General features: G+C 48.4%; 1 protein-coding gene across 5 annotated transcripts in view; it reads left to right on the top strand.

The window, feature by feature from the left end:
* Positions 1 to 17: 17 nt before the first annotated feature.
* The window catches only part of STX1A (syntaxin 1A), a 291,032-nt gene continuing 276,588 nt past the window's right edge, over positions 18 to 14,461 (top strand). For all 5 annotated transcript variants that reach the window (XR_002103078.1, XR_002103079.1, XM_019546399.1 and 2 more), the window contains exon 1: positions 18 to 86. Coding sequence is in view for 3 of the 5 variants with exons in the window: in XM_019546399.1 (XP_019401944.1) it covers positions 57 to 86 (30 nt within the window). In the remaining 2 variants the exon portion in view is untranslated. The remainder of the gene's footprint in view (positions 87 to 14,461) is intronic.

Here is a 14,461-nt window from a genome sequence, read left to right as displayed (position 1 = left end):
CCCCTCCCGCGGCAGCGCGCAGCCAGCCCAGCCCGAGCCGCCGGGCAGCCGCGAGCATGAAGGACCGCACCGGGGAGCTCCGCGCGGTGAGTGCCAGCCCGGTCCGCGCGTGTGTGCGTCTAGGGGTCTGTCAGCCCGGGAGAGCCAAGGACGTGTGTGTGCAAGCTGGACCTGTGTGTGTCTCGGGGTCCGTCATGCCTGGGAAGCTGAGGACGTGTGTGTGTGTGTGTAAACTGGACCCGTGTGCGCGCGTGTGTCTAGGGGTCCATCACCCCTGAGGAGCTGAGGGTGTGTGCGTGCACGTGCAGGGTATGCCTAGGTGCTCTGTCGTCCCTGGAGGGCTCGAGGACGGGTGTGTGTAAGCTGGACTTGGGTGTGTATGTGTGCCTAGGGGCCTATCATCCCTGGGGACCTGAGGACGTGTGTGTAGGCTGGACCTCTGTGTGTGTGTGCATGTGTGTCTAGGGGTCCATCATCCCTGGGGACCTGAGGACGTGTGCGTATGTGTGTAAGCTGGACGTGTGCATGTGTGCACTTATGTGTCTTGGGGTCCATCATCCCTGGGGAGCTGAGGGTGAGGGTGTGCGTGCGTGTGTGAGATACTTACCTGGCAGTGGAAACGCCATGTATCTGGGTCCATGAAGGCAGTTTTCCTTAAGCTCTCCCGGGGATAACTGTTCTTCTGGTGTGGTTTAGCACCCACCAAGGTGTTGGGGCTCAAAACACACTTTATGGAAATGGGAGGCTCCTCCCCAGCTTGCTCCTGCGGCCGTATGGCTGAGGGCAGGCGAAACTTGGGGGCATCTGAACCCCAAGCCTCCGGGCTTGGGCCTGCACGTAGGATGCCTGCCAAAAGATGTTGGAAATATCTGAAGCCTCTGGTGGGGGTGGAGGATGTTCGCTGGTTGTAGGGCCACTCAGTGGCGATGCACAGGGGGTGCACAGGGGTACATGTGCACCCCCTGAGAGCACAGGTGCACCCCCTGACAGCAGCATTCACCACTTAAGCGATGGGCGGGGGGCAGGCGAGACACTGGTGCTGCGCCTGCCAGCACCAGCCGGGGTATGAGGGTGCCAAGAGAAGTGATCCCTGCAGTACTTCTGTGACTGATCGTGCCAACTGGGGTGGGGGGGTTTCCCCATGGCCTATTGCGCCGACTGCTGGCACTTGTGGGTCAGCGCGATCGGCCACAGGGGAACCCTCCCAGTTGCTGACTGGTCACTTGGGGGGCAAGTGCCCCCCCGATTCAGGAGGTGCCAGTTGCCCACTTACAGTTCTGAACTAACTCATGGATTTGGACTTGATTCGACTTGGAACATGAAACATTTCTTAAAAAACAAACAAGTGTGTGTGTGGAGAGGTCAGTTGCCCACTGGTTTGCAGAGCTGGGTGGGTGTTGCGCAGCCCTGGCCATGGGGTAGCAGTGGGGCTTTGCACTGCTCTGTGTGGGAAACTGGGAGTGGTGCATGGGAATATGCCCCACTCCTCTGGGGAAGGCGGTGGAGGAGATTAGTGAGGGAGCAGAGCCAGCTGCGCTGGTGGTCATATGCACTGATGCTCTATCTTGGGCCAAAGCTGGGGAAGAGGGTGCGTGCGTGTGCTGGGCGGGTTTGGGACTAGCTGGATGGGGGTGAACCCTGTCTGGGAGAGCGGTTCAACACGTGGGGGTGCATACGCTGGCCACGCAGAGGAGCTTGCAGGGTTGTGTCTGTGCTTAGAGGCAATCTGAGGTTCCTGCCGCATGCGCTTTGAGGAGGTAGAGCTCGGCATGGCAATAAGTATTATTAAATGTGACACGTTGTGCGCCCCCAGGGGAGCTGGGTGTGTGAGTGGATGTGACGTGCTCACTGATGGGAGAAGGAGGCCATTGTGCGAGTGGGCTGGACACTCCGGGTTTGTTTTGACTTAAATAAAAGGTCTTCCCCTCCCTCATGTGGGGAATGAGGTCAGGAATAACTTTGTAAGTTTTGATATGCATGCAGGGTGAGGAGAAGAGGTGGGAGCCTGTGTGGGTCTGACGCATAAATGCTGGGACTGTGAAAATGGTCCCCCTGGGGGAGGTTGTACAAAGAAATGGGGAGAATGTGTATGTAGGCCTGAAAAATCTTCCCAGGAGGCTCACTGTGACTGGCTGAACAAAGGTTCAGGTGAGTGTAGCTTGACAGCAGGTTGTAGGATCAGAGGCAGACAGAGAAGTTGACAGGTGTATTCTTGTCCCTGAGTCCTCCTCTGAGGCCTCTTTATACAGATATCCATAGGGATTTTCATAGCTGGTTTATGCCAATTTGAATATAATGCCAAATCTTGTTTCAAGATGTCTTTAATCAAGGGACTAAGTTTTGCAGTAAGTACATGTCTTGGGATATCCCTGTGTTTGCTGGAGTGGGGGCTAGGTGTGTCATTTTGGAACCATCAAAATGCAGGCACAGCTAGCTTGTGGAAGAGCTTAATTCTTGTCTCCCTGTCTCCCTGTCATTTCTGTAATTTGACTGCACTCACTTGTTGCATCTTATCATATAGCTCTCCTGCCCGCAGCTGCAAGTGAATCAAAGCAGACAGCCTCTTATGTCCATCCACCCAGGACTCCTTTTGATGCTAAGGGTCTGCTCATGCATAACCAGCTGAAGGATCAAGATCCCAGACTGAAAGATTTTGGGGGCTGGGACTGTACTTTTTTTTTCTGAATTTATACCAGATCAAGCATAATGTTGCCCTGCCCCTCAGTGGTACTTCCAAAACAGTAGGAGTACATAATGTGAGCCCTAATCTTGTCCTCAACCCTGCATCTAATGGGCACATCTTGTTTCGAGCCTGGAGAACAGGCATGCGTAGTTACACTTCCAACAAAGGTACAGAATGAAACAAAACAGATGCAGCCTCTTTTTGTTATATAGTGCCTAGGGGCTGCTGGAAGGAAGTGTTTCTAAACACCAGATCCCCAATGGCAGAGAAATCAGAGATGGGGTGAAAAAATTGTCCTGTACAAGAGATTTCATGTGATTACAGATATCCAATTTGTTTTCCTTTGTGGGAATTCATATAATTTTTCCTAGTTTTAATCTTTCTATGTCTACTCTTTTAGTATATTTTTTATCTTTTCTGCAACTTGTAATGTGACTCTTCCATTTACATTTTTAGCTGTCAATTTTTTCTTTGTAAATCAGTCTGTCTGACTCTTTCTCCCTTTTGTTTTCAATCTCTCCAGTTTGTTGATGTTGTCCAGATGTTCAATGCCAATTCCATGTTAGTTTAGGGGAGAAGCAAGATTTCTTTGGCATTATCTGTTATTGTATTGATTTTGTATTTGGCAGAGAGGATACACTAGTTTTCAGGCACAAATGCCCTTCCTAAGATCTCTTGTCTAACATCTAACAAGAAAGCTTATTTAACACCTCTCCCAACTAGGAAGCTGATTCAGTAAAAGGTATTACCAAGCAAATCTTGCTTCTCATATTCTCTGGATCACCATGGCTGCAATGACAATACAACACTATTATTTAAGGTACAGTCTCACTGATGTTCAGGTATCCTAGTTTTCCCTGATAAAAATTGCAAATTCTCTGATAAAAAATTGCAAATTCTCTGATTAAAACCCCCAACTCCATGATTAAAATGAAAGGCCAAGATATATATTAGTTGAACACAATGTTTTCTTGATATATTTACAATTTTAAAGCAATTTGGAAGTCTACCAGTGCCTCAATCACTATAATAAAACTAGCCAATTGCCTGTCAGAAATGACTGGGGAGGGCAGTAGGGCGGGAGCCCGAGCCCGCAATGGGCAGCCTGTACCTGCCCCGTGCTTTCTGGCCCTGAGCCCCAAACCTCAAGCATCCCCCAGCTGGGTAGCAGCCCTAGCCTCAGCCTCCCTCCATCCCTGCCACTTATTTGTGGGAGCTGCTGTCCAGGCTGCCTGGGTCCACATGCACATACATGCACATGGCGCTCCCTACCGGACCACCCTCCTCCCACCGTCCCCAGCCAGTGTGCAGAGAGTTCTTTGCAAAAGTACAAAATCCATGGGTTTCTCCATTAAAATGAAAAATCTGCATTTTTCTTGGGTAAAGGGGGAAATCCGTGTTTTTCACTGTTTCCCCATGGGAAATGGAAAACCTGGATCCCTGACTGATGTTGCATTGAATTTCCTTTCTCTTCTTTTTCACCTGATAGTTGCATACCTGTTGCCCAGAAGTTTGTGGACACTGTTGCCACCATTACACATCTGATTTTCTCTTCACTGTCACCAGCACAATATAAATTATGTGACCCTGTGACCACGAAATTATGTTGGAGAATCTCAACTTTTCCTGGCACAAAACTATACTTCTAGCCTTTATGGTTCCAAAGGAACTTTGAAAGCAAGAGTTTAGAGTAATTAGTGATGCAATGTCTGTTTAAATTTGCAGAAAACCAGATACAATAGCTCTGAGAGATGTGTACTTCCACATCCACGCCACATTCAGTGTTCATCTGAAATCTAATGATGCCTCTAAGTGTAAACATTAAAAACTCTCTCAGTGTTGATCACGTAAGAATGGAGGGGTAGCTAGTCATGTTAGCCTGAAGTGATGCAGAAGGCAGAGTAGATTTGCGTCTTAATAGATTAACCAAATCGGTGATCGGTATAGTATCACCTTTCGTTAGCGGACTTACTTCATCAGATATTGGGAGGGAACTGCAGTCTCTTCACAACACGTGATGAAATAAATCCACTGTTTACAAAAAATTATGCCTATGGTGGTCAACCTCATAGTTTTATAGTTTCATAGTTTCTAGGGTCGGAAGGGACCTGAGCAGATCATCTAGTCCGACTCCCTGCCATGGCAGGAAAGAGTACTGGGGTCAAATGACCCCAGCAAGGTGTTCATCTAACCTTGTGGCTGTACAGGCCAGATAAGTGACACAGGGATGGTCTGCAGACTGGATTCTGCCTTGTGCCCCTGGATTATGTCTTGCATGGCTGGATCTGGCTTTGCCCCTCCTGGATCCCACCTCACGCCAATCAAATTGGGCCCTGCACACCCAATTCAAGCCTTGCATGGCTTGCAACCCACCTTGCACTGCCTGGATTGGTTCCTGCTTGCTTGTATTGGTCTTTGTGCTTCCTGGATCTAGCCCTGTATTGCCCAGATCTTGCCTTGTGCCACCTGGATTGGGCCTGCACGTTCAGGTCTGGTGTTGCACTGCTGGGATCCAGAGGCAGAGGGCTGAATCCAATCTCATGGCACCCAAATCCATCCCTGTGTCCCTGGATCTCACCTTCTGCATGCCCAGATCCTACCTCACACTGCCCTGGCCCTACACGCCCAGACCTGTGCTGCCCTAGCCTCATGGAGGTGATCTAACATGCAGGGCCCCCCAGGGGTCCAGAAATTTGGGAGTGGGAGAGTGGTGGTTAATGCTGCCTCTATTCCCTTGCTGCCAAATTTTTAGACCTGTGAGGAGCCCTGTGGCAGATCATATGGCTCTGCAGAGAGGATCTGCCACACAGGCTGGGAGTTGAAGATCCCTCACTTACACTGTACATCTCTGATTTAGTTAGTCTATTAGGTTCAAATCCACCCTGCCTTCATGTTAGAAGAAACATCTAATTAAACTGCCAACCTCCTGTAATGTCTCACCAGTTGCCACTAGCCTTGCTGCCAAAATCTTTAGCTTCCCCTTGATAACTTCTGTTATGCAGCCACTCACTGTGTAAGAACCGAGTTAAACAGGCTGCTGTTGCTATCAAAATAGATCATTCCTAGGCCATGTTACAGTAGCCAAAATGTACAGCACCAAGGGATTCCAATCCCAATAGGGAGCTTCCACTCGATACATTAGGGCTTCTGAACCAGTACCATTTCGTTTCAACTCTGTTTCACCATTTTGATGGGACAGTGTTTCATTTTGAGTTTTGTTTCATTTTGAGACCACTGTTCCGTTTAGTTTTGTCAAAACTGTTTTGCTGTTTCGACACTGTTTTGATGTTTCACCCATAGGCTATAATGGGGAAGCATGAAACTGCCAATAATTTTGTCATTTCCTGCCCAATTTAGATGAAACTGGATGGAAGGAATAATAAAGAAGCCAGAGACTGGCATGCAGTGCAGGCAAGAAAGCCAGTCAGTGAAAATGGAAATGGAAGCGTCAGGGGGTGAGGAACAGGCTGGGGTCGGGTGGGAAAGGGGGATGTAGCAGCGCAGGTAAAAGTGGAGAGGTACTTGGGGAATCAGATGTCTGGCAGGTTGTAGTGTCAGAATTCCACTGCCTATATTGAGTCCATCAGTTTCTGTACCTATTACCTAGGGGGTTGATGAAGGGCAGTTCTTTCGCTCATCTGTGAAAAGTGGTTTGTAAATTCAAACAAGCGCTGAACCTCGCTAACCTTATCACCAGAAGCCAACTTCTTACAGCTCAAAACACACTGAATGGATCCAGGCCATGCCATGACAAGACATGCAAAACCTGCCAACAATATCTCCAGTATGGAGATATCTTTACAATACAGTACATATCTCCTAAGGGCACCAAATGCCCTGATGGAAAATATGTGGAGAAACCTAGCAACAACTGCGCACCAGAATGAGCGCACGCCGAAAAGCTGTCAAAGACAACAACAGAACACTACCTGTCTCCAGTCTCTCAGGTCTGATCCTCAAAGGGAATTTACAAACCACTTTTCACAGACGAGCCTATGAACTGCACTTCATCAGCCTCCTAGGTACAGAAACTCATGGACTCAATATAGACATTGGAATTCTGACACTACAACCTGCCAGACACCTGACTCCCCAGGTACCTCTCCACTTTTACCTGCGCTGCTACATCCCTCTTTCCCCCCCCCACCCCAGCCTGTCCCTCACTCGCTGGTACCTCCATTTCCATTTTTACTGACTGGCTATCTTGCCTGCACTGCATGCCAGCCTCTGGCTTCTTTACTATTCCTTCCATCCAGGACCAGGAAACACACCAACTGCAGGTGCTTCTTTAGCCTGACAAAAGGTTTTTCAATCCAAAAGCTGGCATCCCAGGCAGCTAAGCTGAGCTTACCTGGAGTCTCACAACTCCACTTCAACCAGCAAGCCTCAGGCAGCCAAAGACATGACACGTCTGGGCTTTACCCAGCCAGGACTGTGTGCGTGTGTGTGGTGGCTGGAGGTTATTGCACCTCCTACCCACCTTTCACCAGGGGGATCCTTGGTCCTGGCATTTCCTGGGGCTGCCGCACTGCCAGCATTCCCACCAGGCCTCCGCAACCCTAGCAGAGTGCAGTTTTAGTGGTCATGTCCAGGAATTGGGGCCTCCTTCTTCCTTATATACCTCCAAGTTCATCCTGGCATAGAAGCTCAGAAGCGACACGTTTTTCCCCAGCCATGCCCTTGGCCCACATTGGCAGTGCCTGTGGTGGAGGAAGAGACTGGCTGGTGGATGGCATGCTAGCATGGGACAGTGGATCCCCCTCTTCCACTTCCTCCCACCTCTGCTGTTCTGCTTCCCTGACTCTCTTCACCAGCACCTCCGTCCACTGATCCAGAGTTTGGCTGCTGCATATGCTGCCCTTTACCCTCGGGTCACACGTGGTGGCCAGCACGTGGACTGTACTGGACCACAAGGGATCAAGCCGTTTCCTGATGCCCAACTTCAGCCACATCACCAGTGCCTGCATGTCTGGTTACAGCGGCTTGCCCCAGCCAGGAACACTGATTCCCTGTAAGCTTTCCATTTGGCTCTGAAGTTTCATAGTTTCATAGTTTCTAGGGTCGGAAGGGACCTGAGCAGATCATTTAGTCCGACACCCTGCCATGGCAGGAAAGAATACCGGGGTCAAATGACCCCAGCAAGATGTGCATCTAACCTCCTCTTAAACACCCCCAGGGTAGAAGCCTGCACCACTTCTCTTGGAAGCTGCTTCCAGACCCTAGCCGCCCTGACCGTGAAGTAGCACCTCCTGATATCTAACCTAAACCTACCCTCTGCCAGCTTGTGATCGTTATTCCTGGTCACTCCTGGCAGTGCTTGGGGGAACAGTGACTCCCTCACTATAGGGATCACCTGGCTAAGGAGGGCATCACCAGTGCTGAGGGTCTCAGTGGCCTCGAGGAAGGGCTTGAGGACCACCAAGATTTGGGATATGGTATCCCACTCATCTCTGTTAAGGGGGCTGCTGATCCCAATCTCCCCGAGCAAGGCCAGCTCACAGATGGCCTGCTGCTACTCAACCAGCCTTGCAGCATCAGGTATGTGGAGTTCCACCAAGTCTCCACATCCTGCATGATTTTGTGCTGCAGGATGTTTGGCTTTGCTTGTTTGTCCCACAGCATCTTGCCCCTCTTGATGCTCTGGTGAAAGTAGCCTGCCACCTTCCTGCATCTGGAAATGAACTTGCTGGTGGTACTGGCGCCATCACCAGCAGCCCTGTCTCCCTCCAAGGCATCCCTGACAATAAGGTGGAACTTGTGTGCCACACAGTGGATGCCCACAGAGTTGGCATCACAGACCACCTTGACCATATTGGCCCCAATGTTGGTGATCATGAACCCACGGGTGAGCTTGCCCTGCCCAGTGAGTCACCCCTGCACCAAGTGGTTCATGGCCCCCATGATCTTGGTTGCTGTGTGGGGCTCATCCATCACCTTGGCTTTAAGGAGAGCCCACTGAGAGCCTGACTGGTTGCACCAGTGCCCTGTGAGGGAGAGGTAGGTGTGATCTTCACCCTGGCTGCTCCAGATGTCTGAGGTGAGGTGTAAGACCACCTGCAGACCTGCTTTGCGCAGCTCTTCCCTCAAGTACTCCCTACGTGCCTCATACAGGGAGAGTACCACCGTCCTGCTGGAGGTTATGCATGCAGGCACTTGGTATGATGGGCCCATGAGTGCCATGAGCCGCCTGAACCCTGGCTGCTCAGCTAAGGAGAAGGGCTGATCATCGACAGGAAGCATCTCTGCAATGCTTTGGGTAATCTAGGTTGCCTTTGCAATGCACCCCACTTCCTGTCCGCCTTTCCCCCACAATACCTGGGTGTCCATCAGCTTTGGGGGAACAGGGGCTTTGGAGTGAGAGGTGGACATCCCTTTGGGCATGCTCCCACTGGTGCCAGGCTGAGGAGGAGCAAGGGCAAGGGGGTGATGCCTGCAGAGATGCATCTACATCCTCATGATGCTCATGTGTTTTGTTCCTTTACCCTGGCTGGTTTTGGCTTGGCAGTGCAGGCAGGTAGTGTATGTGGGATCATCTGCCAGCTCAGAATGATCCCAGACCACACTACCTGCTCACTTCTGGGGTATGGATGCATGTGTGGATGCTGCCTTTTCCCCCTCCTCAGCAGGCAGAGGCACAGCAACAGGAGGAGTGGACTCAGCTGAGCCGCTTGCCTTCACCTCTATGTCAAACTCCTCTGAAATGCCTTCTGGGAAAGGAGACCTAGCTCTAGGGGAAACTTGAGGGGTGTAGAGCACAAACTCAGGTGATTCCCTCTCTTTCCCCAGAATTTCCCCTGCTAGGACACTGAGGTCCAGATCTAGCTGCAGCTCTTCCTCTGGCACTGGAAGGCTTAGGATAGGAAGTGAAATGTGGGGGGAGGAGATTGTCTTTCTGGTGCTGCTTGTTGTCATGGTGGTGGTGGTGGGTTATGGCTGGTGCTCTTGGAGGGGATGCAGTCTCCGGCACAGGCAGTGGCGCTGTCATGCTCCCTTCTCCTTGCTGCCTGTACAACTAGTGGAAGCCTCATCCCTTCTAGCTGGAGGAAAGAGGCTGCATTTTAGTTTGGTGGGGGGAAACTTACACCTCTCCCTCTACCCCTTCTTTCACCCCCTCCCTGAAGGCTTGGCAGTTGCCTCTCCACCATGCTTCATGGTGTGTTTCATAGTATCTTGTCTTTATAAAAATATATAAATGTATATGTGTCTTTCTATATAAATTCTATAGTATAATATGCTGCAAGATATAAATGTATAGAAATAAGAATATATAAATTCTACAGTATAATATCCCATATAATGAAATTGAAAATAGTAAGTCAATGAATATAATAATAAAATGAAAGGGTCTAGAAAGAAAGCAAAGGGTATTGCAGAATCCCACATGCCAGGCTAGCAAGTAGGACATCGAATCAATGGTAGCAGTAGCCTTTGTTGTTTAAAGCTCCTGAGCTGCTGGCAGAAAGCTCAGTAACTGTCAGACCCCAAGGTAGAAAGCAGGCCAGTTCAAAAAATGCTGCCTTTTATGCTGTTTTTCCATCCCTCCCCCAGAGCACTGGGATTGGAAGGGACCTCAGGGAAGGATCACAGTCACTGGCCAGCTACACAGTCAATATAAAAGCAGTCCTTTCCCCCTCTTCTCCCTCCCTCTCCTTACTTTCTGTTTCCCTGTAGGCAAGCCCAGCTTCAAAACTCGAAACATTTCAAAACTTTCGACTGCCCTTGTTTCATTTCGAGGCTATTTCAAAGCCCTTTGTTTTGTTTCGATTTTGCTGTTTCAAGCTTGAAATGAGTCGAAACAGCATTAAAATGAAACAGCTGGAGAAATTTCACACAGCCCTACTATGTACTGTCCAAATGTAGAGAGGACAATTGTTGCTGCTGAGTGTATGAATCATTTCCAGATTTATTTCATTTAATTAGTAAGCAGCTGCCAGAGGTTACCAGAATTTAGATTCAGCTTGCCAAAGAGCATATATGCCTTGAGAGTGGTATCTTCTGATATTTTATGTGTCATCCAAATACTGATACTTTGCATTATTTTTCCCAGAATGCATTAGGGTGTGATCCTCATGTAGTTGTTTTCTGACCTGGTTTTTAATATCTCAGAATGCCTTTGACTGATTTCTATAGCCTGGCTAGTGTTTGTCCATCATCTTTATATAGTTACTACTGCTTAGTTGTTAAATGTAAGACTTCAGAAAGGAACATATAAGCATAGAGCTGGAAGGGGCCCCCTAGGCCTATGACATTTTCTCAGGTAATCATTTACCCAAGGAAACTCCAAAATATCCACTTCAAACCCTCACATACAGCTAGAAAGCACAATACCAGGAACACGAAGAGCCACCCCATAGCATGGCTTGGCAGCATACAGCCAGGGTTAGATCCAGCTCAGGTAGCCGCAGAGCTTTGCCTGTGCTCGTGACCATGCTGGAGCTGCAAGCTGTACCCAGATCACTGCCCCTTTTCTCTGGCCCCCTGCCTTCCTCCTTCCTTAGAGCAGCACCACTGCTGCTTCTCTCTGCCCCAGATTCTGCTCCCCTCCTTCCTCCTCTCATTTCCCTTCCCAAGGCTGCAGTGAAAGTGCAGCTTCTAAGCTAGTGGAGAACTGCACTGAGGCTGGGCTGGAGATGTGGGGAGATGCAGGATCAGCGTGGAAACAGCTTCTAGCTGCCTGTTACCAGTACCGCTCCCTTCCTCATGGAAGCTGCATTTGAACCACAACCAGGGAGCAGGGGGGCTGAGAGAAACAGCAGCATGGGTGAAGCTCCCAGCTGGACAATAGTTTTGCCAGGGCTGGGACCTGGAAGCTGCTTTCATGCTGCTCTCGCTCCCCATCCCCACCTGCCCACCCACTCTGGCCCTGTTACAGCTCTTCTCCTGCAGAAAGCTATGCTTGCACCACAGCTGGGAAGCAAGGGGGCTTGAAGAGCAGGGGGGGTGTGGGTGCAGCCTCCAACTGCATGACTCTGCGTGCTCAGGACTCAAAAACTGGAGAACCCACCCTGTGGGTTGAAATCTTTCTGTTCTGTACTGTTATCTGCTCTGAGACTTATAAATTCATAGATTGTAAGGCTGAAAGGGACCTCAGAGGATCATGAGGTCCAGCCCCCTGCGCCAGGCAGGAAAGGCAACTGGGGTCAGGTGATCCCAGTGAGATGACCTTCCAGTTTCCTCTTGAAGATTTCCAGGGTAGGCAATTTGCACCACCTCTGGAGGGAGCTTATTCTACAGTCTGGGCACCCTGACAATTAAGATGTTTTTCCTCATGTTAATCCTGAAATGGTCTTCCAGGAGTCTGTGGCCATTACTCCCGGTTTTCCCCAAGGGCGTCCTTGTGAACAATTGTTCACCGAGCCCTTGATGTACTCCCCTAAAGCAGTGGCCTCCAAAGTGGGATGTGTGAAGATGATTCATTGGGGTGCAGGAAGAAAATATTAGAACTTCTATTTCTATTTATTTTTATCTAAAAATATAAGAAAGAAATTAAGCTTTACTAATATTTAATATACGGATTGACACTGGCGCCCTCACTTGGTCTGTATGTCAGACAGTCACATGTCACGTATGGTGCGCGAGGTATCCTGAGGGAAGAGTGGAAGTTCCACAATGGGGAAGTACAGTAGTACAGTGGTCTCCAAATTTTGTACAGAGTTACATTGAGTAATACATGTATATAATTTATAAATAAATATACATATATTGGGGGTGCGTGCTCAAAAATTTTTACTGATAGGGGTGCGTGATCAAAAAAGTTTGGAGACCACTGCCCTAAACTAGCGGTAAGCTGCTCCAATTCCCCTATCAGCCTTCTCTTTTTCAGGCTGAAGAGTCCCAGGTCCCTCAGTCTTTCCTTGTATGGCTTGCTGCGCAAGTCTCTCATCATATGGGTGACCCTTCTCTGGACTCTCTCAAGCTTTTCCATGTTCTTGTTAAAATGCAGTGCCCAGAACTGGACACAGTACTCCAGCTGTGCTCTCACCAATGCTGAGTAAAGCAGAAGAATCACTTCCTTGGTTTTGCTGGAGATGCATCAACTGATGCACGCCAGAGTATTATTTGTCCTGCTGGTTACAGCATCACACTGAAGGCTTATAGTCATACTGTGGTCAGTTAAGGTAATTATTACCCCCAGGCCACTTTCATTTGTGGTGCTGGTCAGTTTGGCACCACCAAGCCTGTAGATGTGTAGAGGATTGTTCATCCCCATGTGGAGCACTCTACATTTCTCATTGTTGAACTTCATCAAGCTACCTGCCTTTACCCTTCACTGCAGATATCAGGATCCTCTTCAGCGAGGGGATGGATGGCTTGGTACAGCTGCAGGCCAGGTCAGACTTTCCCAGGCAGGATCAAACCATAGATTGCCAACCTGTGAACTGTATGATCCCATTGCTCTGTTTTATACTTTAGTCTCGTGTCTAATAACTGCACTTTTACTACTCCTTTCTCATGTACTATGCTGTTTGGTGCAGTTCTCTGTCTGAGCTAGAGTAGATGGAGTCTGTTTTGGTATCAAGTCAGGGGTGAAGTGTGTTGAGTCAGGAACATGCAGAGTGGCTCTCTACGAACGGTTCTTTTTCTTCCATTTCATTAATCCTGTTGGGAGGCTACATATTCCAAGAAGATGGGGGAATTATTTTTTAAAAATTATCCTGGGAGGAATAGGATAAAATGAAGAAAAGGAAAATGTAAACTGAGTATTAGGAGAAAATTCTGATGTTGAGTTTTAGACTGTGGATAGAGGCCACTTGGGATACCTTAAATTGAAGTGGATTGAATACTGGAAAGGATTCTGTGTTTCCTAATTCTTGGTGTGGGGGGTGTTCACATGTGCTTGTGCATGTGTGCTGAGAAGGAGAGGTTTATTCAAGAGAGAAATGTATCATTTCTGTTCAATGGCAGCAACTGGAAAGCTCTCAAGACAAGGGACTCTTTCTCCATGTACACTGGAGACTGAAATACAGTTGAAAATAGAGTTTTTAATAATAATATTAAAAGAATGTCACATGAGTGCTCTGTGCAGTTAGCTGCATGAGGAGTGGTATTGGCAGAGTTTTGAGAAATATTTTTAAATATATAAAAAAATAAAGTGCCATTCATTTTCCCTCCTGGTGTAATACTGGTGCAATGATAGCTTGATGTTATTTTAAATGTAGTGTTTATCATTTGTAAAGATTGTAAACATTGATGTCTATCTGCTCTAAGAAATAGCTTTTCAGTAGGACAGCATCTCACGGGGAACTCCTTCCATCCAGGATCGCATCATGTGCCTCTTCAGCAAGGTTGCCTGCTACCAGGTTCATGTTCAGAAAAATAATGAAAGCCTTGATTGCAAACACACTCTTTGTTCTCTGTGTGGTGGGAAGTACTCCATATTCTGAACTTCCATGGGGCTGTTCCAAGCCAAACAGGAACAGTGCTCATCTAAGCACCTCTGTGTTCCCACATTAAAAACAAGTAGAGTTTTGTGGTCTAATTGAGTGATTTGAACTGTATGTCATGGCTGGAGATGGCAATCTGACTGGGAGGGGTGGTGAGAAGTGAAATCACTTCAGTGCATGCAAACAGCTTTTCAGGAAGACAGTCCATTGAAATAACATGTAAAGAATGGGAGGCTCTTTCTGGGGAGATTGGAGCTCTTTTAACTTGCTAGTCATCCTAATGAATTAGGGTAGGCTCTGCTTTTCCTGTATTTGAGATGTGTGTTTCTTATTTGGCTTTGTTAAAAGTATGGGCCAGTTTCTTCTCATTTCAGTATAACCTGCAAATTTGGCT

This window comes from Crocodylus porosus, unplaced genomic scaffold, assembly GCF_001723895.1.
Source record: "Crocodylus porosus isolate Cpor-Errol unplaced genomic scaffold, CroPor_comp1, whole genome shotgun sequence".
NCBI lineage: Eukaryota > Metazoa > Chordata > Crocodylia > Crocodylidae > Crocodylus > Crocodylus porosus.
This window is presented reverse-complemented; position numbering and strand designations above follow the sequence as displayed.